Here is a 27,208-nt window from a genome sequence, read left to right on the forward strand (position 1 = left end):
TGTTTTCCATTTAAAGCATCATTAAAGCTGAGTGAAACAAGCTGTCCACGAAATAATAAACAAATACAAACAAACAAGTTTCAACATGCCAACAATAAGGAAAGTCACTATTGGCTGCTGCAGAAGTCACTAAAAGTCACTAAATGACATTGTTGTCTCATTAGCATAATAATTTCGCATGTTTGCATGTAATTGTCATGGACTCTGGAGGAGAGACAAATAATGTGGAAGAGACAGAAGGCAGGTGAAACACATCTGGAAACGTTTGGTTGTTCTCTTCTGATTCTGAACTGGAACTGTATCATTGTAAATCGACATCAGTCTAAGTCCAAGCAAATAGTTGCCTTTAGACATTTCTCACTTTACTGGTCGACACTTTACTGGTTGCAAGGCGCCGCCCTGTTTGCTATGGCTGCCTTATGCAGCAGCTGTCTCTTCTTTGTCCGTTTCTTGTCATTTTTTCGTTTCTTTTTCCTAATCTTTGTATTTGGAGTGGATCATTACTTTGTATGGCTCATTTGTTGGTCATGGACACCAAACTTTTTGTGGCTTCAGTGATATTTTTACAACTTTTTCTCCTGTGTTTGTCTGGAGATCCTACATGTAACCATGGCTGCATTGTTTACATGTGAACTCAGCTGTTAGCAGCCTGTAGCATATCAATGCTAACTGGTGTAAGGCCTGATGTCTTCACACGAGATGAGGAGAAGGAGGTGAGGACAACGTGCTGGTTCTCAGGTGTGAGCTAAGAAGTGACGACATGGACCTGTCCTTCCATCCATTGTTATTGGGATTGTATGATCGATTTCCAATAAGATGGACGAGCTAGCTGTGCTAACCCAGCAACAGAGGGAATACCAGAGGGCAGAGTAGCATCATGCTATTCACAGACATGGCTAATGGAGCTGATATGAGACACCAACGCCACACTGGAAGAACTTCACCTGCTGTGAGCAGACAGGATTCAGGAGGCAGAAATGGAGCATGACTGAAGAAGCTCAGTCCTGGACCCTGTGGAGGTGGAGGCTGGCTATTTTCTTATGGACCCTTTTTCACTTTCTATACACTTTTTTACTTTTGTTTTCTTGATTGCTGCTGTGGCTTCAATTTCATTGTACTTGTTACAACTACAATAAAGTTCTATTCTGTTCTATTCAAACTTCCACTCCTCTGGCCTGCAGATGTTGTTATATGGACCGTAGCTGGGCAGTGCTGTAGTTTCTTGGTGAGCAAGAAAAAACAGAGCCTGATTACTCCAGAAAGAATATTGTTGATAAAGTCTAACCAAATGGGATACCAAGGTTATTATATTGTCCAAAAAATAACAAAAAAGAGAAGCATGACCTTTGGTGTGAGGTCTTCCAATGTAAACATAGGTTACGTGTGTTTATAACTGTGACTCGACTGGCACATGTATTTACCACCGTGTCTGCATTCACATGTGACAGGGAAATACAGGTCCCATTAAAGTGTAACTTGACACATTGTATTTGTAAAGGAAGCTGTGTGTTTTTAAGTTTGTGTAAAGTGACAACAGGTAAACCTTTACACTCATATGTTTGTTGTGTCAGAGTGTTTGACGGTTACAGAGATGGAAGAAAGTTTAGACAGATGACAGAAGAGAAAGAGGAAGAAAGAACAGCATGAGTCAGTTCCTCATAGAGCGCTTGTTTTTTTTATCTGTTTTTGATTTTATGTTTCACAAACCAGGCCCAAAAGATGTATTCTTAAAAGTTAGAGTTCACAGAAAGCTGTTAGTTGTATCAGGAATATCACTTGAAAGGATTATCATTTGTGTCCCTTCTCTCTGCCCAGCTGTAAATACAGCTGCAGCTCATTGTGACTGTCACTGTGGCTTTGTCAAATCACCCGTGACTAAGGAGCCTGTTACAGTATCTGTTTACTCACAGTCACACACACGCTCGCACACACTCCCACACAAACCACTTCCATTGGTTCAGTGTGTATAGAGTGACACTGACAGCTGGTGAGGATCATGTGAGAAATGTGACCACTGTGTATTGTACTTACTGGCTCTCGTGATGTGGTGTGTGTCTTTGTGTACTGCCGTGTGTTGGCAGAGGCTGCAACAGACACCCTGGCAGATTTTTTGTTTCTTTTTCTTAAAAGAGTGTGTGTTTGAAATTGAAGCCAAAGATTTTAAGACCTAGAGGGCCCAGGACCTTGAGGGAAAAGTATCTTGCTGTGTTAGGCGGTCCGTGGCCCTGCTGAAGTGTTGGAGGATTTTTAAGTAGGATTATTTTGCTCTGTTGTACCGCTGCGAACCGAGACAGGACACAACACAGGCCTACATGCACACACACACACACACACACACACACACACACACACACACACACACACACACACACACACACAAAATCACAAATACCAATGCTCCTACTTTGTTGTTCTCACACACATATGCACCAACTCAGCATGCTGGCTAGCAGGTGGTGAACTATCATTGAAAACCACATCCCTCATCTTTTCTTGCCCTCTATCTTCCTCTCCTTCGTCTGCTCATTTTTTTCTCACTTTTGCACCTCGCCCCTCTCCTCTCCCCTTCCCTCCCACTGTGCTGACACGCACCTACTGGTACTTGGATTTTCACTTATCCTCCCCAGTAGTAATAGATTTTCAACTGTACCATTCAGTCTCTCTGCTGGCACCCTGTTGTTAGGGGCCACCTGCAGAGAGACAGATAAATAGATGGAAAGAGAAGAAGCTGTGCATTTGGCCTGTCAGCGCAGAGAAGGATAATGCTTCTTGTGCTCAACTTTTTACTCTTGGCTCTTCTTTTGTCTTTGTTTCCATTAATGACTCATTTGTATCTTTTTCTTCCTTAAGCAGGGAGTCTTTCTCTTTCTGTATTCACCTCTTTAAACGAAGGATTGATAAAAGACTTGTCTGTTTTTGCTTTAAGTTCATTCATACTTGAATAAATTAGCTTCCTTAGAAGTGTATTTGAAAGGTTAACAGTTTCTAAGTTTAAGAGTTCAAAAACTAACACGTGCTTATCTTAGCTCAAGAGCTAACAAAAGCACCGGTATTGTTTTTCAAGTATCAAAACAGCAACAAAACATCATATCAGTTTTCGCCATCAGGGAGTCCGAGGGTGCTCCAAACATTAAACAAATGTGGAAACGTCAGCCAGACCTGTGTTACTCATCCTCCCTCCAACTGTTGTCTGAAGTTACTGTGAGTGACTTATGGATGCGTCATGTAGGCGTTAACAGTTATAGTATCCATTCTCCTTTGTGTGTGATAACAGAGGATCCCATTCAGCAACAACACTGAGGAAGAGAGTGGGAGGCAAGGTAGCGTTCACAACTGTTAGAGAGGACAGGGGAGAGGGAATCATGTGGAGGATAAGGAAGCAAAGGACAGACACCGTGCCGCTGCTTCTACACACTGCCATGCGTGCGTACAACACGTGTAGGCGTGTACAGACTCTTACATACAGATACATGCTGTACATTCAGGCAGGTGTTCACACTCCTTAAAAACTCTTTTTCTTTAACTTGAAGCTGAAAGGTGTGGAGGGCTGTTGTTTCAGAGTTTTCTGAATTTTACACCTTTGTACAAACTTTTTAACTATGTGAGAAATCACACTCAAAGACCATCTTTATAGGTTTTATGTGCTCACAACATGCTATAACCCCTCACCAGCCCAAAATCACACAAGTTGAACAGGTATAGAAAGCTACAGACCAGTGAATATGTACAGTGCCGAACAGAGCTGTTCTTGTGTAACTGTTTGACATGTTTTAGGGATCGTTTACGCAACAACAGTTTTAGGGTGAAACGCATACGTTTGGTTACGTTTTGGCCTCGGGTTTACACGGAAACAGCGTTTCAGCCGGCCTAAAACGCAGACTTTTGAAAACAGCCTCCAAAGTGGAATTTTTCTGAAACATAGACAGTTGCAGTGTAAACAGTAAGCCGGTGTTTTCAGTGGAAACACTGTCATGTAAGCAGGGCCTTAAACAGAACAAAGTCACATCTGTTGCAGTCTACTACCACGTTTACACGGAGACTCCCGCTAAGATTCATTCTTTGCGTTTCCAAAAGCCACCCGCGTTTACATGAGGATGGCGTGAAAACGATTGTCGTCTCCAAGAGGACAAGTCACAATGATGTAGAGGCTATGCCAGGCCAGTAGTTGGGGATGTGAATATATGTGTGTATATATATATGCTACTTGGAAATCAGCCATCATTGTTGCGGTTGTTAGTTCTTTTTCTGCCGTTTTATTGTGTTAGATAGTTGGCAACCCAACCTTGAGGCGCATTACCGCCACCAACTGGTCTGGAATGGCTTAACTGGACATTGTGGCTGCGTGCGCAACCGTCACCTGAAACTGGGAGTGCGCATGTGGTGACGTCAGCGTTTCACCCTGAAATGTTCTGCCCTGTGTTTTTACGAGGCTGGATGGAGGAGCGTTTTGAAAACTCTCCACTCTATAGTGTTATCAAAATTTTCTATTTTCGGACAAACAACAGCAGCGTGGTCTCATCTAAACGCAAGGCAAAAACGCAACGAAATGTTATCACATTTACTGTTTTTGGTATCATGTAAATGTGGCCTAAGTCCTGTTTGAGATACTTGAAGAAGCAGGGTGAGAAAGAAGGATGTGAAAAAATGTGAGTTCCATCCATTGAATAACTGGATACCAAAGCACAGCCTCTTGATGAACTTGATAAAAGGTAATTAGGGTCCTCGGCCTGAGCCAGGGCACCTTCTAGTTCTAGAAAGCTGCTGATCAATTTCTCAATAGATCTCTGCTTAGATCTACCTCCTGTGGTTCAAACTGAATTTTTCCAGCTATATGAAAGAAGAAGACATGTACGAACCAGCACAAGGTCATCCAGATTGATTTCTCCTCCACTCAGAGATGTTGACAAGTGTTGGTTCTCTTATCAGATATGTTCAGAGCTCCATTTATAACAGCCACATGGTGTGCAGGATTATTTATTTAGCAGACAATTGACTTGGCTTTGAATCAGCCCCAGGTCTCTACTCCCAGACATTATCATAAAACTAAATTAAAGTGTGATCAAACAGAAATATGATTGATTAGGACGGAAAGGCTGGGGTAGTGTAAGGCTGATAGTCTGTAGACAGTGTTACCAACTGTTTCATTTTAACACTGCAAAGATTAAAGCCAGCTCGGTTTTTGAATATTTTCCTCCCGCTGCTTCAGTAGGATCACATGCACTTTTCAACTCTGCTTGTTGAACCGCTTGCTATGATCAATGAGCAACCTCCAGCCTGAAAATGTTAAGCCTTATGCAGAAGTGTCACCAAAATCCTTCAGGCTTTCAATGTCGAAGGTGAATACTAAGAGTTGTGTTGCTATAAAAGGCTGTCGTAGTTGTGTTCTTGCCACAGTAACATGAAAACAATGTCGCACTGAGGAATAAACTCAGTTATATCACAGTCTTTCTCTGGCTGAGCTAACATCATGAGCTAACATCATGAGCTAACATCATGAGCTAACTCTGGCATTGTTGTCTCTCTCCAAGCCTCCCCTCATAACAACATTACAATGCACCTTCATCAACATGGGCTTGATTCAATAGACAGCACTCTGTAATAATTGGATCACTACAAAACTGCATTAACTGCTCTGCTCAGAGATAATGGCATCTTAATTGAAATGCACTTATTTGCATAAGCAAACGGCTGCTTCTATGCACGCTTTCATCCACAAAATATCAAATCATCAGTGAAATTAGAATTCTGTTAATTATTGGGTCTGTTATTCCTAAATGAAACTTTGGAAGGTGAGAGGAGTAAGTGAAAAACAGGTGAGAGGAGAGAATGAAATTCCAGGATCCCTTTTGCTCCTCACATGACGGCTTCACTGGAGTGTACATGGATCCTAATCTCAAGTGGCATCAAGAGATGTATTTTTAAATGTACATAATGGTTAGCAGAAATGACCCATGAAGGGTGATAGTTCAGCCGTTTACATAGATTGCCATTTTATGATGAAGCAAAAGCAGAGTGAATAACATTTTATCTGGTTTAGGGAAAAACTCCAGTATTTCTTAGAAAATCCCGGAGTATGAGTCAAATATTAAAAACAAAGGAAAAGACATCAGAATTTGGTCGTCTTCTTCCCTGCTCTTGTGGCACTTTTATCTCTTTCCCCTTCTGCTTCTCTCTCCTCTGCTTTGCTCTCTGCCATCTTTCACTGTCACATTCCTTCAGCGGTGGATGTCTTCCTAATGGTCCAACACATTAAGACTGAACAGAACTCTCTGATTACAGACATTTAATGCGTTGGATCACTGACCACTGCGCTGTCGAGCCTGGCTGTTTGATTTGTGACTGTGGCCAGTTGATTTAATCTTAAGATGATCCTCTAATTATGAAATATGGATGTGACGTACGCGCTGAGCTGCAACCATCTGCTCCCACAAGCAGGGATATTCAAATTATACCTCCAGAAATATTAAAACTCTGATATTTAAACAATTTAGTCTCCACTCGGTTTCTGGAGAGAGGGGTCTTACTGGATCAACCAAGCGAAGGCAGAGTTCTTCTCTCTAACCAGGAGGTGAACTAAGGTGGCCCTCGTGACAAGTGGATCCTTGTTGTGTTGATTGAAATAACTTCTTCTTAACCAGCAAAACATTTTCATGAGTGCATTGAGTGCACACCACTTGAGACATAATTTAGAAATGTTTATTTCTGAGCATGTTCAGCTTTTCTGAAGGAGCAGAGAGATGAGGTTCATTTCACTGAACATCGACCATGAAGACCAATCCAGGATTCATTGTTGAATTTATGATGGAGAGCAGTCAGCAAAGTACACCATGAAAAAGTCGGTGAAGATTTGAACATTTTGTTATGATTTAAGGATGACAACAATAAAGGAGGCGCCAAGAATCTGTTGCTCTCTTGATTTAAGTCTGATGTTGTTTTTCTGTATGTTTCCCTCCGCAGGAGCAGATGGCCAACGGCATCCACGGTCCTGCCTCCTCTCCATCTTCATCTATCCTACTGATCGGCTCTTACAGTCTGGACAGAGACACACTGAAGAAACTTGGAATAGGACTCGCTCTGGCAGCAATCATGCTGGCTTTTGTTGTAGAGAAACTTTATTAATAGAGCAACTACAAAACAGAAGGTGAATGAGGACAAGTTACGTTTTATGAGCTTGCACAGCGATAAAAGCAGGTGATAAAAGAATAACACAGCTTCCTTTGATCCAACTGCAAATTAAATAAATCCAAAGAAAAAGGATGAAATCGGGGACGTTTAGAGTTCTGTTTTGAAATACTTCTCTTGTTTTTAGAGCAGTCAATTTTTACTATTAATTAAAGAGCAGAATCTACCACTTAGCAGTTACTTTGGGCTAAAGAAAAACAGTGTCAGTGCTTTTTTCGTCAACAAAGGAGGGATAACAAAGTGGGCACTCACAGGTCATCAGACCTCACGGACCTTTGAAACAGAATAATCCCTTTGGTACAAAATCCATTTTAGTTTGAATCCTTTTATCAGACTCTTCTTTAAGCACGGGTTGTAGGAGAGCTGTGTGTTGACTGATCATCAGCTGTGTCAGAACAGTGCCATGTTTGATTTTGCCTCTTTTTCACTCATGGGTGCACAACACTGACCATTAGGTAATGAGTGTTTGTTTTCATATTCTTGAGGTCGTTGTAGCACAGCTCAACCAGCAGAGCACATTTTAATTATTTTTACCTGAGCAAAGATGTTTTATAAAACTCTCAGCTGATGAAGAATCAAACTCACTCACAGGTCCAGAAAACATGACCCGAGAGGGTTAGTGTGAGAAATTAGTTTGTTAGATTTCCAAACATCCTCTGTAGAGAGTATCACCTTCTCTTTTGTTGGATTGTCTTGAGCTTTATTTACTGTTTGTGTCAATTCAGTCTGTGGATTTGGAATACTTTGTGAATACGCTGATTAAAAGTGACTTTTACCCATTGTTCTGAAGTATTTATTTTTGATTAAGAGACAAAAAGAGTATATTTTCAGATTTTCATGAAAAATGTATTTCAGTGTTTGTCTCTTTTTTTGTTTGAAGATTTTTTGTTTTATAGTTTTGCCTGCTGCAGAAATGTGCAAAATAAGTTTTTAGCAACATGCTTTATCTTATAGGTTCAGAAATTGCTACCAGTTGGCTTTATGGATGAAAATACAAAGACAAAGGTTTTGTTTTTGTTTGACACCAACCCATTAAAGTGAGCGTACATGGAATTACATGGTTTATTTATAGACTATAATGAAGAAAAGGAAATCTAGGCAAGTACTTGTGTCTTTTTTTAAGTTAAAAATAGTCCATGTGGCACATTGGAGCCACTTTCTCTTGAAATTATTGCAGATTTTTTTTCCTCTTACAAGCAATTCAGAAACATTATTCCGGACTTGTCAGGTAAATGTTGCTCAAGTCTAATTAGAGTTGTTTTTAAAAATAGAAAATAAAGTAACTGCCTTTATTTCAGTTTTTGCAGTGCACTCTGTGTATGTACAGTCTGAAATATGATCAAGACAGTGTTTGTACTTTTTGTTTTCTTCATAATGCGTCAAAACCATTTGAGTTGGTTAAATAAAGAAAATCAGCTGGTAATGTGTGAGAAAGCTTTTGTTTTGATTAACTTGTTTGTTCAATTATACCCGTTGAAGTTTTGGCTCTTTTTTAATAGATTTTAAAACAGGAGAACCCAAAGCCTCTTTTAAGCATTGAGTTTTTCTGGCTGGTTGTTATGCGTAGACTCAAGCTGTGTTTCTGTCTTCTGTTCCTCTGCTTTGAGGTACAACAGTCCCAACATGTGCTCTGAAAACTGCGACAGTTAATAATGCATGCCCCAATTTATGTGTCGCCTGACACAAGCACATGTGTCTCTGTCAGTATGTCTGCATTTTAAAACGAACGTGTGTGTGTGTGTGTGTGTGTGTGCGCGCCTGTGAGAGGGAAAGAGCGTAAACACGCACTGTATATATTCCCAGTCACAAGTGTCTCTCTCAGCTTGTTTGTGAGCTTTTTTCTGTGTCAGGGAGTGTGTGTGTGTGTGTGTGTGTGTGTGTGTGTGTGTGTGTGTGTGTGTGTCTGTGCATGCCTGTGCTGTCTGATGTAGTGTGTGTAGTTTCTTCCAATGCTTAATTTAGCAGAAAGCCAGCATGCGTCGGTCTGTATGTGTGTGTGTGTGTGTGTGTGTTTCAGAATTGACAGGACTCATCACTCTCTCACTCAGAAAGCTTTGTGATTGGATGCACCACTGTTTGTAGCCTCCACACACACACATTCTCACACATGCTTTGTATTATCTAAGTATATGATGCGTGTCACATGCTGTTGACACACAGATACAGGTGTGTACCCTATCCTGATTTTTTTTTACCTTGCTGCTGCATGTCTCACACACATGTTGCAATTTTGTAGTGTAAGGGCAAATGATGCATGTCAAGCAAAGCCGCACACAAACACAGCCACCAAAGCTTTATATTACCAGATCAAATGATGCGTGTCTTACACACAGACACACACTAGCTTTGTATTATGTGATCAAATGATGCGTGTAGCTATGAAGCTTGTTACATCCATCCTGCAGTGCCTTATATTATTCTGCAGCCATCCATACTGTGTGACAGTTCTTTTGATGCTTTGTAAGCACATTTCCTCACTGTGTATGTCAGTTACACTGCATTGTTCTTCGATGAAATATGGATGCAGCGACACCTTTTATGTTTGGAAGATCATCACTTACTATGAAATATTGAGGCAGGAGCCATAGAGAGGAGATCATTATTCACTTTGCATCATTCACTTCAGTTGTTTCTAATAAAAGAAAGAGTTTCTGAACTCTTGTCTTAGTTGCAGCTGTTGTCGATTTGTCTTTTGCTTAGTGGCGTTCTTCTGAAATGGAGCAACTTTGGGCACACAGCAACACAAAGGAGATGGAATCTTAATACCCTCTCCTGTGTCGTCTTTAATTCATGTGTCATTTAATTCCATTGATTTGTTTAAAATAACATTGGTTAGCATGAAAGCAGGTAGTGTTCTTCACTCACATAATGAGGTCTGGAGACATGAAAACTCAGTAAAGCAACTCTAGATGAATCCAGATCATGTTTTTATGTACCATATGTTGCCATCCGTCATCAAACAAAGGTCCTGTGGAACTGTTATGTCTTTGTTGTTGAAAAATGTCTGTACTATCACTGAGGGTGCAAAAGCTAAAGAAGAGTTAAATATGCTAATTGCACTCCCTCGCCACCTTGTGGCCCGGAGTCTCCGCACACTGTTGTAAATTGCTTTTAGTGAGGTATGTGTTTGTTTTGGAATTAAATGGAGATCGGATTGGAACAAATCTACTTTGTTCAAGACATCTTTTTACTGGATACAATGCGCTGAGGTAAGGGACTTATCAGTACAGTTACATAGTGCCACGGTTTGAAACATGACATCAAGCAAACTTTGCAGCAGCCGACTACATGTTAGCGACATCGGCAGCCCGGTGCTTAAACATCTACAGGCTAACATGACAAAAAGTCAGCACTGTCCATTTGTAAGTAGGTTAGTAGTAGCAGAGCTAACGTAACCTCACTCTTCATTTAATTGATAGACTCTCAAGTTTGAACAGACCACCGCAGAATAACTGCTGTATGTGGGTTGAACTACATTGTTACAAACAGTTTAGTCCCTGTGTTATAGAGTGATACAGCCCGAGCTAAAGGCTAATTAGCCTTTAGCTCCCTTCTGCTCTTCTGTCCTTTTTCTGTCTGACAGTTAGGCTCCTGTGTCCACCATCACAACAAAATGAGTCACAGAAATAGTTTTTAGCAGAGAAAAACACAGATCTAAACTTTGTCATCATGCATGGTGTTGTCATAGAGACCTAGACATGATGTACATCAATCCAGTCCTGGACAACCTGATTGGGAAGCTAAGAAGTAGCTTTTTAAAATAACCTGTAACCAGCTATATTGGCGCTGATAATCTCATTTTAAAGTGTGGATTACAATCAGGCATATATCTAGAAGGGCCTTTTTCAAGATCACTTTCAAACTCCTCACAGCCCCTTTAACAATGTAGCATGTTGTGTTGTGGCATGTTCTAACTACAGGTAATGTTTTGGATGCTTTCACACCTGAACAGTTGGTTGTGTTTCCCTCCTTGGCCCAGAATTTGGTGATGTGTAGACAGCAGTCACACTTTGATAAAAACATGTAAGTCATGGTTGTTAGGAAGAGTTGGTCTCTGTGTGCTTTCAGGTGAATCCCCATGTGGCTCATTTGTAGTGAGGATGCAATCAACCTGGTAACTAGAACAAGTAGCTGCTGACTCATCACACCGCAGCAGTTGGTGAGGTACTTTGAGAGTCAGTGTCTGACAGCTACAAAGAGCAACATTGGTCATTTCACTACATGTCTTTGTAGCTTGATGGGAGTGTTGCTGCTTTCCAAATGGCTTCCTGGTAATAATCCATAAAACTTGTGTGAAGAAGAAGCGATTAACTAGTAGCTTAGCTCACCACATTCAACAAAGCATTCCCCCATCCAGAAAACAGTGGTGGTGCATGGGATAAGCGCGTCTACTGCTTCATCATTTTGTTCCTCTAACTATGTCCGGCTATTAAGGTGAATATTTCCTAATTCTCATCACTGAAACCTCCAAACCAGTCTTGTAACTTTACATTCTTGTCCTTTGTCAAACATCTCTTGGCCATAGACTTTAGAAGGGAATGGACGTAGAATGGACAGCATGGCTCCGCCTTTCACTGTTTTATGGTTTTGACACCAAAATACCCCTGTCAGAGGAACCGCCATCTTGCAGCTAGAGTCTGCACAAAAGAAAATTTGAGTGGAGCATCCTGGAGTTTGTTGCTGTAATAAAACAAGAACAATAATTTAAAAAAAAAAAAGTGTAAAAAGAGCCAATCTATCAACAACATCAACAAAGTGTCTTTTTGCTTGCCCTTCCCCAATGTCAGCCACAAATTAAAAAAATAAATAAATAAATAAATAAATAAGTGCAAGATATAAACTGTCTAAAGAAATAAAATGCACTGTGAGGACCAAATATCAAATTTTAACACAAAAAATACCTGAAGGCAGGTACTGAGATTCAATGAAAGGAACAACTAGTTTTAATGTAGATGATCCCATTTTACTGAAACGTCACAAAGAAGCAACATTTTAAGATATAATAATGCTAAATAAGAATTATTTTTTTTTTAAAAATATAAAAAAAAAACCTGACAAAAAAGGTCTATTTATTTTAAAAGTCAAATTTCTTACTGGCTCTATGCAATGTTTCTTATTTAATCCTCAAATAACTGTGCAAGAACAGCAGCTGTCAATCATTGTGAAACATGATGTAAAACCCTGGTTTTTAAAGTCTAATAACTAATGAAAAAGAGAATTTTCAGGAAGCTCAACATTTACCTCATATAATCATAGCCTAGGTATGTGTGAAACATTTCTCAAATGTATTTTTTAAATTTTGACCACAGCTCCTTTAGAATGAACAGGGAGACAGAGTATTTGACCTCATAATTTCTATGGAGACCTCACTTCATGCAGTTTTTTTACAGTCTGTGTGTCTTAGTGGAGCGTTGAAAGTCTCTCTCACCCAGTGTATGAAAACTTTTTTACAATTCTACGATGTGCACAACAAAATCAATCAAATCTGCTCACTAGCATGTGAATACAGCCCTGCATGGTTTATGCTATGGCGAGGTCTGCATTACTGATATGTGAACACCAAAAGCCTCAAGGGACAAATTTAGCAAAGTATCTTTTTATTACCTGAAATTTGGACAAAGCAAATTAGCTGCGGGTGTGAAGATACCCTAAGTTAGAGGTTGAAGTTAGAAAATTACATCTTGTGTAAGAGCAAGTCATAAACAATGTATGCTGCTTTATATCAAGTCCAGACTACATGACATTTATGTTTTTAGTTTCAAATATGTGCTAATGTGCAAAAAAATCACTGTGTATTTAAGCCAATGAAACACTACTCCACTCAACACTACCTATTTGTCTATTCATTATATTAAACCTGCAGTTTTCACTTCTCTAACACTCTGCATGTCTCTTTTGAGAGCAGCACTCCTCTACTCAGCTGGAGCTTACAGGACAGCAGGCGGCCATAATGCCTGCCTTTACTTATATAGTGGCTATTAATTATAATGAATCTGTGGCAGTCAGCCACTAGTTATAAAATGTGGCTCAACAATAACTGTGGCTAAAATAGAGACAGAAAAACAACACGAAGCTGGGCTTGTATTAGGTGTAAGGACTAAGTGAGACTAGATAATCCGTGGCTTGATTTGGAGCATGTAGCTTTCTGAGAGGTAAAAGATAATGGGAGCATCCCTAACAATACTTCTTATTGATTTAATGAAAGAATTCTTTCCAGGACATCTCATTAGCAGTCATCTCAGCCTGCAACCTTTTCACTGTGCTTAACAAACTAAAATTAGCGTTACATTCTGCATCCAACACCGAGGCCATTCTGCTGAAAGTCCTGCTCAAATGTTTGTCTGAATACTTTTATATTTGAAACCCAAAAGCATGAATTGGTCTAAGAAGAGAATAAAAGTTTTTTTGCAACGTTTTGAAACACGTTATGCTTCAATGATTAAGACTTGAACATTTGTACCCCTACATGAATAAACAATATACAGTCCCTTCTATCTCACATGTTCAGAATTTTTCACTTAGCGTCCTTTTACATCACTGAAGCAAAGGATGAAAAATGCTGAGGCTCTACTTTTGTTGAGATTTGTCTCTTGGTGTCAAACTTTTTTTTTTTTTTAACCAAGCAAGTGGTTTACTGTGCTGTCATTCAACATGCCCTATCCATTAAAAACACCACTTTTTTCTCCTCTTTTTTTCTTTAAAAAAAGCTCATCTTCAATCAGAAACAGCTTCTAAGGAGTGCACAGAGATGATCATGGTAAAGCTGCAATTAAAATATGTATACACGGTCAAAGGATTCACATTGCATTCATTTTAGCACCAACATAATTGACGTTAAGGATGCAGCCAGTGACTGACAGTTACATGAAATATAAAATTACAGTGTGTGTGTGTGTGTGTGTGGGGCTGGACGAATGGAGGTCCACTTAGCCTCAGGGCACACACACAGTAACAGCAGTGACTGACACTACCTTACAACTAAGACCTGGCTGAAACAATGTTTGTTAATAATTTGTGCTTGTGTGTGTGTGTGTGTGGGTGGTGTGTGTGTGTGTGTGTGTGTGTGTGTGTGTGTGTGTGTGTGTGTGTGTGTGTGTGTGTGTGTGTGTGTTTCGCCCTAATCAGCAGCTCTGACCCTATATTTTGGTTTGCAGAACAGTATGTCTTTTTTTTTTTTTTTTGTAGCTCCTTAAACAGCTACCATTTTTTATTGTGTGTCCATAAAGGATGTCACACACATGTATGTGTGGGTTATTTCGCTGTGTGTTTGTACACTTTATGCTGCTTGATCCTAAACAGGAAGAATGAGGAATTTCAAACTGATTATAAATCAATGTGTCATTACTTGAAACATTTCTGCTTTCCTGTTTTCTTTTGTATTCTACAGAGAAATATTTCTACTGTAAACCATTTAGTTTAAATTAAGCCTGCCTTTTATTTGATAAGTAAATACCGGTAAATGTTACACAGAGAACTTTACGGGGTATGTACAGTTTTTCCTAGCAGCAGGATGAATTGTGGTTATGAACTGGAATATTTCTGCTACGGTATTAAACCTAAAATTTCAGAAAAACAGGCCTGTAATTTTCTGCAGCTCAGCTCAAGTACAAATGGGGGATGCAAATACAAACCCACACGGCTGTGACCAATTAATTTTTGCAATTTGGGTGACCAACATGCTTTGTTGCTTTTCGTCTCAACCTCCCACCTTTTCCCTCTTTTTTTCCTGTCTCACTCTGCTTTTTCATTTCTATAGGCTGAGGTCTGCTCGCTGTGCGCTAAGCACTTCAGTGCCTGCTGGAACAGAGGGGGAAATGACTTGGCAAGCATATCCATTCCTAATCGTGTGTATGTTTCTGTGTGTGTGTGTGTGTGTGTGTGTGTGTGTGTGTGTGTGTGCAAGCTTCATGCCAGCTTCGTCCAAGCATTTAGTTTGGTGGCCCCTGTGCCTGCATTCAGTGATTGCTGTGTTTTTATCTACACACAAACACACACCACACGAACACACAGACCCATATACACCCCGTTGTCGCTGCAAAGCAAACTGGGAATTCACAGGCTGCCGTGCGAGGGAGAGATTGGCTCTATTGAGTGTCTTGGTGGCTTGCCAGTGCTGTTTTATGGTGTGTATGTCTTTGTGTATCTACTTTGGTGTGTATGTCTGGGAGTGTGTTTGATGGGCTAATACATCTTTGACTTTGAGCGGTTAAGGGTGTTTGTAATCACCAGTGGGACAGGGGACCAAAGTCACTGTTTTAGCTCCACAGAAGCATTGTTTTGAGAGCTCTTTAATAACCACAAAGAAGCTTGGCAGTTCTGTATTACTTGGTTTTAAAACTTATTAGTTTAAAGACAAATAAATACATATTTATCTCTTCAACTTTGAAAAGTCTGGCAGGAACTTCCTTGACACACCAATTGAGATTGAAATACATCTTTATTTTGAAGCAGATGATTCAATATAATTTTTTTTTTTAATTCTTACTACTTAAACTTGAGAATTGTTAATCTAAATCAAACAAAAACCACTGCAGCTTTACGAGGGAAAAGTTAGTTCATGAAGAAACTGTCAGGATCAATTGCTTCTTTCAAAAAAAAACAAAAAACTTTTTTTTATGAAACTCTCAAACATCTGAAAGCTCTCTTCCTCCTATCAGGGAGTAGTTTACTCAGGCAGCAGATACTGATGCTGACAGGCGTGCGAGTCATCTCTAAAAAGGGTCGAAAAAGCAGTGTTGAGAGGTAAATTCAGTCATTAGAGCAGAGAAGGGTCATCAAACAGCAGGAGTGAACAACAAAGGATGGAGTCACCTCAAGGTCTCAGGCTGTTTTTCAAATCATACGGATGTTTGATTAGAGCTCCTCACGTGAAACTTTTAATGATGTTGTCATGGAAATAACTATACATGTCATTGGACTCCTTGGAGCTGCTTTGTTGCCATGGTGAATCGTTCCGGTGGCGTTGTCCACACATGAAATGGCTGTCGTTTACATAACTGCATTGTTAATGTTCAGTAGTAATCCTCACTAATGAATGAAAGAGTTTCACAGCCTCAGGCTGGGTCAAGCTCCTGTGTGACAAGAGTGATCTTGAAACATTAAGGCTTTCTTTTGTATGTTCTGACAGCGTGAACAAATATCTGTAATATTAGCAGCCAGCTGTTACCCATTATGGTAACTTATGAGTTAACTAATATAATTTCATAAAGGACAGGGGTGAATGAGTAATGAGGAAAAAATAATTTTTCTTGAGTACTCTACTTGTGTAAACTTACTTATAAATGTATGCTTTTAACTCAAGTATATTTGAATAACAAACATACTTTGACTCTACTCCACATCCATCAAAGCTCTCGTTACTTTAGCTCTGAAGTCAGCTGGTGCGTTTTTATTCCTTTCTTAAATCTGATCCCAATCACAGTAAAGTGTGTTTGTGTAGTTCTGCTTGTGGTGTAGCCATACCTGCACATTGTGCTTTTACAATTAAAGGTAGATTAAATCATAAACATGACTCTGATCAGAAAAAAAATAAAAATTCACCATTTAATTTGATTAAAAAAAAAACATTGAGTGATGCAGCTATATATGATTTCTGCTTGTATGTTTGTCTTGTTTTAGTTGACATCTTCAGACTCCACAGGTCACTTTTTGGTGGTCACTATTTTTGCTTCTTTCCACTTTCAAAGATGTCTTGAAAATATCTCACTCACTAGATAAATGTTTGACCATAATCAACAATTTAAAACAAGATTATCAGCACCAAAAGAGGTTATTTGTAAATGCTATTTAAGTATCCATGCTTGGGTTGTCCAAGGCCTGATTGATATATGGCACAACCCTAAGACAACTTGGTGTAAGGCCTGATGTCTTCCCACAAGGTGAGGAGAAGGAGGTGAGGACGACGTGCTGGTTCTCAGGTATGGACCTCTTTGCACTTTCTACACACTTTCTTACTTTTGTTTTCTTGATTGCTGCTTGTTACAATGACAAAGTTCTATTCTACTCTATTCTATATTCTATTCTATAACTCTATACCAGCCAACCTGTTTTTCTCTGCTGATAAAAAATTCTTAGATTTACTTTGTAGTAATGTTGGTCACTGGAGCTGAACTGTCAAAAAGAAAAAGGACACAAGAGCAGAAGAAAGCTGAACAGGCGAGTGATAGAGCGTGGGCTAAAGGCTAAAACACAGGCCAAGCTGTTTGTTATGATGTGCAGTCAAACCCACAAGCAGCAGTTATACTGCAGAAACTTGGACAAAAAAACAACAACTTGAGAGTGTATCAATAAAATGAAGTGTGTGCTTCTGTTTGCCGTACTGGGTGAAGCTGAAGTTTATAGATGAGCACTCAAGTTTTACTAACATTACTAGATACGGACACGTCACAGAGCACCGAGCTGTGAGTGGCGCTAGAAATAGCCGGCTACTAAACTATGGTACAGACTAAGTTTAATTTTCAAAGAAAAGCACGATGTAGTTTTTGGATATGTGAAATGTTGTTTTTTTGATAAACACAAAGTAGAAGAGTGTCCACCTCTACATTCTTGTCCACGCTCATGCATTGTGTGAATCCGCTACTTTAACTGAAACCATAATTTTGACAACCAACTTTGACTTTGAGTAATGTTTTATTTATTACGTGACCCAGTGTACCTAAACTTTGGTTGAGACACCTGTTCTTCATCTGCCACTTGGTTTTGGTGTTTCCTGTCCTTTCACAACAAAACAGTGAAATCAATCATAGGGTTAGAATGAGCCCCAAATATCGCCGACCCCTTGCTCTTGAGTTGTAATTTGTGGGTGGGCTATCGATTTTCAGCTACTGCATCATCATTTGACAATGTATTCATGACAGGTATGAAAAATCTGATTGAAGATATGTAACCAGTTAGGGCGTAGACCAGCTTAAGACTTTACGATGGACAAAATGAGGATGCTTAGGAAAAAATGATTAAATCATATTCAAATTTTGGGATTTTATCATGTCACCAATGTTCAGTGTGTCAAACACTTAGGAGGCAGACTCAATGCAGCCAGTCACAAGGTGGCATTCAGAGTAGTTTGGCATCACTTTTCAGGGTCTGTCATGTTGTCCATCATTTTGTCCATTATTTTTTTTGTATTGATGCCACCTTATGGTCCTGTCTGTCTTTTTAGTATAGTATTGATTAAATTGATAGACAATAATACACCTGGTGGGACCTGTGACACCAGCAAGTTGTTGAGAAAAATACCCATGATGTTGAAATCCTCCCTGTGGTTTTTAAAGCTGCTAACAGTTTTAGACTCCTGGTAAATAAACGTAAGAATGTTTTTCCTCTGCATTTCTGCATCCATACCAAATATCTGACACAACCTGCTTGTATTTACAGGCACGACTCATTCAGTCACTTATTTGCCTGATAGTCAATTACAGCCCCTCTGATATTCTGATACTAGCTTGTCATATAATCGTTTAAATGGAGGAAAAATCAATGGGAAGTCATGTTTGGACTTTGGAAAGAGGCTGTCAACTGATGTTTGATGGAATTATAAAGACAGACACACGTTCAGGGCAGGCAGATCCTGTAAATGATGGTGGAACTAATCTATTGCTGCTAATTAGAAATGAGCGATAGGGAAGGAAGAGGAAGAGATGTGTAGAGGGGGCAGGGAGTTTAATGTGAGAAAGAGCCATAAAAGAGCTATAAAAGTACTTGTAAGAGAAAGAACAAGAGTCACAAGGAGACTTCTGGCAGCTTCCTGCCAAAACCCGACAAATGACAAGCAGCACTAATTGAAGACATGTCACACTGCTGAACCACATCACAGTCAAACATTAAGGACTGAATGGGCTTCTTCAGGGTTCGATGAGTCAAGTGTTGTTAACTTGCATCATGTCTCTTATTCCACTTCAAAGGCATCATGTGAAAACGTTCAAATATAACTTATTTGATAAATGTGATCACATGAATGTCTATACACCATACTTAGAATGCATTACACCGTATTAAAACCCTCTTAAATCCTAAAATGTACAGAATGTACCAACACTATGTACTTATGGCACATTTGCATAAGACTGCTCTGCGCTGCCTGCAGGGGACAAAGTAGATCTCAGTGGAACCTTAATTAACCACTCTTCAGTAATGACTCATCTTCTCGAACAAAAAGCCCGAGCATCATTTGAAAGTTTGGTTTGAATGTTCATTTTATTTAAAACATTATTTCAGTAATGACTTATCTAAGGGTGTTCGTGCAGGCATGAACTGGAAGAGTTCACAAATTTACCCAAATGAAAGGCAGATTTGTTCAAGACTTGGACTATCGGACCATAGGTTTTTGGCTCCACCAGGGGGGATTTAAAAACAGCAAACAACACAAAACACATGACATGAGGTTTTTTGGTAAATTTAATCAAAACCATACTTGGAGGCAGTCTAATGTGATTTCAATCAGATTTCCTCAAATGCTCCATCTTTTCAGATTGTCCCTATCAATGAATAGCTGAATGAGTAAATAAACAAATACAGGAAGGAATAAATTAAAATTTTAAAGAAGAAATCAATTACAGAGAATTATTAACTTTCACAAAGCTTTATTTTATAGTCTACTGGAAATGGGGCTTTTTTTTCAAGCTAGCTTCAAGGTTCTTTTAAAACTCAGAACAATAAAATGAAACACGAATTCAATTAACTGAAACTTTTGATTTGAGAGAAATTAGGAAGTAGACTGAAGGAGAAAAGGCATGAAAGATTTGCTAACTGGATGAATATTTAGTTGCAAATCAAACAGCATGTGTGTAACAGCTATATGTTAACTTAGAGATGAGGTGTTTTGCTTTTTAGGCTTTACACTGTCTCTCTGTTGCGGCTTTACATAATAAGCAGATAAAGAAAAAAAAAACTTTTGAATAGAATAAAACTTTATTGTCATTGTAACAAGTACAACGAAATTGAAGTCACAGCAGCAATCAAGAAAACAAAAGTAAGAAAGTGTATAGAAAGTGCAAAAAGGTCCATAAGAAAATAGATTATGACAGCTTGTCCATCATTCTCCATTTCAACCAGACTTCACCTCCACAGGGTCCAGGACTGAGCTTCTTCAGTCATGCTCCATCTGTCTCCTGGATCCCGTCCACCCACAGTAGATTACGCTCTCCAAACACAGCACCGGTGTCTGATGTTAGCTCCGTTAGCCATGTCTGTGAATAGCATGACGCTACTCGATACTTGATATTCCCTCTGTTGCTGGGTTAGCATGGCTAGCTTGTCCGTCTTATTGGAGATAGATCTTACATTCCCAATAACGATGGATGGAAGGACAGGTCTGTGTCGCCACTTCTTAGCTCACACCTGAGAACCAGCACGTTGTCCTCACTTCCTTCTCCTCACTTTGTGGGAAAACATCAGGCCTCACACCAGTTAGCATTGACATGCTACAGGCTGCTAACAGCTGAGTTCACATGTAAACAATGCAGCCATGGTTACATGTAGGATCTTTAGACAAACACAGGAGAAAAAGTGGTAAAAATATCGCTAAAGCCACAAAAAGTTTGGTGTCCATGACCAACAAATGAGCCATACAAAGTAAAGATTATGAAAAAGAGACAAGAAAAATTACAAGAAACTGACAAAGAAGAGAGAGCAGCTGCAAAATGCAGCCATAGCCAACAGGGCAGCACCTAGCAACCAGGCCCTGTCTGGAACTTTTTGTTTTAACTGCTGTCTCTCTCAGGCTCCCTGCTCCACAGCCCCCTTTCCTCTGATTGGACAATCCTCTGGGGGCCAGACCTTGGTGTTTGAGGCCCCTCATGCTGACACTAGAGTTCAAGAGCTTCAAGACATGACTCTGCTGTTAGTTCTCTGCAGAACATTGTGCTGTCTCAGACTCTGCTGACGGTTGTATTTCTTATAATGAAGACATAACTTTTTCAGTGTGACAGTGACATAATGACAAAGTCCTTGAGTGATACTTTGAAACATCTGTAGCTTATTGAGAGAAACATGTGGTGTAACAGTTCTCCAGCAGCAGGCTATCATTTCCTGCTACCCCTCTTCTGATGGTGCATAATCCATCTTTCTCTTCCTGTTTTTTTTTCTTTGCTGTCTTAACAGCTCTGATAAGACGGAGCTGTTATTTAATGAGCATTTTTTTCCACTCATAGTTTTGTGTGAGTGAGTGTGTGAGTGTATGAATGTAGAGCTGTGACAGGTTAGCAATGACTTAATATCACAACTAATTACACACATATGCAAGTCTTTCGTGCCTTTTTTCTTCCTTCTGCTTTTCTCCTTTTCAGTTGAGTGTAGCTTTAGCTGACACTTTCTGTGGCACCAGTGTCTCTGACACATCGCTAAACAGCACTCACATGCACAGAGTGGAGAAGTCATTCACAGGGCAGCCTTGCAGCGAGAGCAGACGCAAATAAAAAAGAACAAAAGAACAAAAAACGATGGCACACAAATGCCCTTAAGACATTTTCATCACATTATTGTGTCACAGAGGGTTTTCAGCAGTGCTGTGTTTTCTCCCTTCTATCACTTTCTCTCCCTCTTCTTACCTCTTCTCTTTGCTTGTTGACTTTCTTCCTCTTTTTTTCTCCCCTCTTCCTCTCCTGGCTGCCCTTCTCCTGTCTCAACGGCTCTAGTTAATTTAATGTCAGCTCTGCCAGCTTGTCTCGTTGCTGTGAGACAAACAGATCTGTGCACAGGAGAGCGTTAGTGCAGGAATGAGGAGATGGCACACGCAGAAAGAGAGTGGTAAGAATGAAAAACAAAGAAAAAAAATGAATTCATCAATAAATGAATAACAAAGGTAGAGGGAAAAAACTGACTGGCACAATTTAAACACACAAGAGTTGTACTCATCTTTCCCAGAATCCTTTGCGTCTCACAGAACAGGCAATTACAATTTCACAGGTTGAAATTAAAATCCCCCGTGGTATGTGTGTGTGCGTGTGCATTTATGTGTGCATGTGCATGTGTGTACTCCATGAGATAGAGCAGGCTGTCAAAGTGATTTCAAGCTGTTTATAGCCTAAGCTCACAAAATGGATCCTCATGCTGCAAAAAAAGGGGGAAAGAATCTAAACCCCACCACCACACCAGACTCCACCCGTTTTATTTTTTAAAGAAAACTAATTCCTTGAATATTAATTGCCCGTCTTAACGATCGGCTTATTTGTTTGTGATGAGGCTGCAAAAGAAAAGTACCCATAATCCCTCCCTCTCGTCTGTCGTCTCCACTGTATTAATCTCTCTTTTTTGCCCTTTTCTTTTGCTCACAATAAATCTTTTTCTCTCTATCTCCCTCTTACTTTGAGCATGTAAAGCATTTGTAGATATATATTTTTTAACTTTGATAAAGAGAGGGACATCTTTGAGTTGGTGCTGCAGTGTCATCCTATATCCAAGTGTTAATATCTAGTTTCGTCTTCCTCTTTATTTACATCCCTGAAGATTTATGGCCCACGTCAGGTTTCATTTTCAAGCCCCTGAGTATGGCTTGATTTATTCCCATTATAATGGTATCTCCACTTTCCAGTTCCTCTCTCTGATTCCTCGCAGCATTCTGTGTAGGCTATGAGTGCTACATAATCTCTCTGAGTGTTTGTATCAGTCATCAGCGTTTATAGAGGATCAGCCTTTATTCTTCCCGAGGAAGTTAACAGAGCACCCTTGCTTTTTTTTTTTTCTTCATAGCAGCACTGTAGTGAGCGTGATGTGGTCGTATACTTCTGCACAGATGTCTGCTGCAGTGATGAAGCAGCATTGCCAATTAAATATTATAAGTATTAGGACGTTACTCAAACCACTCTGCTACCTGTGGGTTTACTTTGTGGACTGGAGCTGAATCTTGATGAGAAATGCTGAAAATAAGCACGCCATGTAGAGTATGTTAATTCATGTTCATATTGATGTGACCTTTAGTTTATTAGGAAAGCAATGCTCCGTGTTCTGTTTCCTGGAAACATGTCACAGCTCTCCTACATTTCAAACAGCCTCATACATATATGATTTTTTTTTTTTTACTCAAGTTAATAAATCGAAGCAAGGCACTTTGGAAACTTCATTACTGCAAACTCTTTAAAAGGAGCACGGACGAGTTATAAAACATGACCATCAAAGTACCACTGTAGAGCTGGTACAGCAAACATGGGGTCCTCAGACAACAGTCAAGATTAGGATTGTAGACTATTATTGCATGCCTGTGAACATTTTACGGCTTTAGACAAATGCAATTCTTCACAACAGCACCAAACAAACCTGTATGGGTCTGGTAAAAGATTCCACTTTATGTTTAAGTCAATATAAGTCGACATAGTTGATATAAATATCGGTTGCTAGGTGCCGCCCTGTTGGCTATGGCTGCCTTTTGCAGCAGCTCTCTCTTCTTTGTCCGTTTCTTGTCAATTTTTTTTTTTTCTCTTTTACGTAATCTTTGTATTTGGAGTGGATCATTACTTTGTATGGTTCATTTGTTGATCATGGACACCAAACTTTTTGTGGCTTCAGTGATATTTTTACTACTTTTTCTCCTGTGTTTGTCCGTAGATCCTACATGTAACCATGGCTGCATTGTTTACATGTGAACTCAGCTGTTAGCAGCCTGTAGCATGTCAATGCTAACTGGTGTAAGGCCTGTTGTCTTCCCACAAGATAAGGAGAAGGAGGTGAGGACGACGTGCTGGTTCTCAGGTGTGAGCTAAGAAGAGATGACATGGACCTCTCCTTACATCCATCATTATTGGGAACGGAACATCTATCTCCAATAAGATGGACGAGCTAGCTGTGCTAACCCAGCAACAGAGGGAATACCAGAAGGCAGAGTAGCATCATGCTATTCACAGACATGGCTAACGGAGCTAACATCAGACACCAACGTCACATTGGAAGAACTTCACCTGCTGTGAGCAGACAGGATACAGGAGACAGAGATGGAGCATGACTGAAGAAGCTCAGTCCTGGACCCTGTGGAGGTGGAGGCTGGCTGAACTGGAGAATGATGGACAAGCTGTCATCATCTATTTTCTTATGGACCTTTTTAAACTTTCTATACACTTTCTTACTTTTGTTTTCTTGATTGCTGCCGTGACTTCAATTTCATTGTACTTGTTACAATGACAATAAAGTTCTATTCTATTCTATTCTATTCTATTCTATTCTATTCTATTCTATTCTATATAAATGTACCTGGTAAAGTAATTTCATACTTAAATCGACAGGCACCCTATTTGATACCAATTATGTACCTTAACCACTAAAGGGCATCACTACTCTTCCTATGGGCACCATCATATGTTGTAAAGATGTTGTTGAGGCTGTATATCTTGTGAGATCATTGAAGTAGAATACTATTGACATCGTCAGCTGGCCATCCTGGAGTGTGTTGCTGTAATACAACAAGAACAATTAAGAAAAAAAATGTGTAAAAAGAGCCAAAGTTGGTGTATCATCAAAATCAACAAAATATCTTTTTGCTTACCCTTCCTCGATATCAGCCACAAATTTGAAAAAATAAAAATTAAAAATAGCAAGATATGAACTGTTTAAAGAAATAAAATGCACTGTGAGGACCAAAAATTGAATTTTAACACAAAAAAATACCCGAAGGAAAGAGATTCAATGAAAGAAACAACTAGTTTTAATGCAGATTAAGACAAAATAACGCTGAATAGAAATAATTTTAAAAATAATTGGCCCGGAAACTACATTTAAACATATGTTACAGCAAGAGAGATTGGTGTACAGAGTAATGCTAAAGGGGAACCTACAGTGTCATAGATTTGATGCATGGGGCCCCTGAATAATCTCGAAAGATGAGGCCACTTTGTCTTTATTTTGGCAGCACTGTTTACAGAAGATGCTTTAATTGAGGATTTCCCTCACCACACAACCTACTTAACATAAGCTGCTGTTTCTAAGGTGGCCATTTGGTTGATATTTTGGACTGTAGTTCCAAGTTCAGTCAAGTGATAACATGGAGATTTGTCTTCCTTTATTTCTATGATTTGGCTCTTTGTGTTCCTGTAGCAAACTGTCTTCAGCAAGTTTAAATTTCTGAGTGCAGCTATTTTTATGTAACCCAGTGCTCTGTGCATGTCTGTACAACAGATCCGGCCTAGCAGAAACAATAACTGATTGCTTTATTTACCTCCTGGCCTCCATCTTTTTACTGCTGTCTCTGTACATTAGCAGAGGGGGGATATGCAACCGCTGGGAACAGCACATGTTCCCGGGTGATGAAACTCTTCCAGCTTATCTCGTCTGCTTTGGGCGAATCTACATTTCCACTTGATTTTGTGTATGTTTAAGACAACTCTAAACTTCCCCTCACATTGTATCTGGCTGCAAAGATGTTCTTGCAGCCAACAGTGCAACTGTAGGGAGGACTTCACACTTTGTTATCATAACCGTGATAAGACGCACTGAGGCTTTTTTTTCCTCTGCAGAGTGGTGAGCAGTAGATCCTTCATCACCTGGGAGCAGTGATTACTGTATGCCCTGTGCAGGAACTGAAAATTACTACTCCATCCTCTTACCGTCTTACTCCCTCTGCTTTGCACTGTCTTGGGACTTATGAAAAAGGTAGATTAGGTTAAACATTTGGCTCTTCTCAATCATCTGCATCTATATTTTTTAATCTGCCTCTAGAAACAAGTTTTACTCCAGAGAATCTAAATCTGTGAATCTATGGAAATTTAATTTGATCTCCCCACCCACATTGAAATAAACCCGGTAAGCAAAAGGAAAAAAAAAAAAAAAAAGTTATTTGTTCTTCTTGGTGCAGAATCTTACAGCTTTTAGAGTCTCAAAACAGTTGTGACAGATCCCTGCAGGAAAGTAATCGAAACTCTCCCAGGAGGTTTGCCGGCTTGCAGAGCATCACCCAGACCGTATCAAGAGATATAGCATCTCCAAATGTTGTGCTAAGTGAGATTGCAGTGCTTGTGGTAAATGAGTTTCTGCAGGTTGTTAATGTATAAACCCAGCTGAGCAGGGCTCACGCTTTGCAGAGGACAGGCTTATGGAAAACATATTTTACTCAGTGTGAGGTGCAATAAAAGAACACACTTTATCTTTCTCTCATTCTTCCTTTCCCCACCTCTCTTTCGCAATCCCTCTCTCTAGTTGAGTAATACAGTCAAATATTAATCTAATATTAGATTCTGTATGATTAGTAACAGCACATCTTGCTGACCTGTGCATTCTGCTGTTATGCTTCCTACAGAACACGTCTGTGTGTGCGTATGTGTGTCTGTGCGTGAGCTGAGTAGTGTTAGGAGCATTACAGTGTGAAAGCGTTTCTAAATTGCTCTTAAATTGCTCAAGGGAGGGGTTAGGTTGGATATATGCCCTGCAGGGCTAATGGAAGGAGCATCACTCTTCTATGTAGAAGGAACTGCAGAGGAAGGTACCCACAAACACACTCTGTGTGTAAACAGATGCACACATCTACTGCTTTCTCCACCATCTCAGCCAGACTGATCATCCTCCTTTGATCATCTTCCCCTTTCTGCCCTCCTCCTCCTCATCTTGGCAAACTCTTTCTGATACTCATAACTTCATTCTTCTTCTCCTTTCTTCCTCTCAACAGTTTGAAAGAGGAGAACTTGATTTCTCCCACTCACTCTCTCATTTCCCCTCCACCCTCCACCCTTTTTTTTTTATCTGTCTCCCTACCCAGTCAGGTTTAATCCTGTTAGTCACGGTAGATATATGGGGTCCTGCTCACTCTGTTTGACTCTCTTCCAGCGAGACATTCCCAAGAGAGACCCTATGGATTTAGTTACACACACTTTTTTCTTATGCACTCACTTGTGAAGGGAAACATGCATTCACACAAATACACAGATTCATACTCTTATTGAAGATGTCTGGTTCAAAGCATGATTAAAATGAGGATTTTATAAACTACTGCAGAAACTTGTGGCTCCTATAGTACCTCGCACAGATTATAACAGATGTATTTTTGTCCTTCAAACCAAACATCTGTATTCTTTGGCTCATGTCTTTGATGTTTAAAATGAAACACTTTCCCAGG

At 39.7% G+C, this 27,208-nt stretch overlaps 1 protein-coding gene across 2 annotated transcripts in view; it reads left to right on the plus strand.

Moving 5' to 3' along the window:
* The window catches only part of cdkal1 (CDK5 regulatory subunit associated protein 1-like 1), a 260,221-nt gene extending 251,877 nt beyond the window's left edge, over positions 1-8,344 (plus strand). For both annotated transcript variants that reach the window (XM_074682552.1, XM_074682553.1), the window contains exon 15: positions 6,958-8,344. In XM_074682552.1, coding sequence (XP_074538653.1) covers positions 6,958-7,119 — 162 coding nt within the window. In that variant the 3' untranslated portion in view covers positions 7,120-8,344. The remainder of the gene's footprint in view (positions 1-6,957) is intronic.
* Positions 8,345-27,208: the final 18,864 nt, after the last annotated feature.

This window comes from Halichoeres trimaculatus, unplaced genomic scaffold (assembly GCF_033239565.1).
Source record: "Halichoeres trimaculatus isolate MK-OKI-2021-1 unplaced genomic scaffold, fHalTri1.1 fHalTri1_scaffold_12, whole genome shotgun sequence".
Taxonomy (NCBI): domain Eukaryota; kingdom Metazoa; phylum Chordata; class Actinopteri; order Labriformes; family Labridae; genus Halichoeres; species Halichoeres trimaculatus.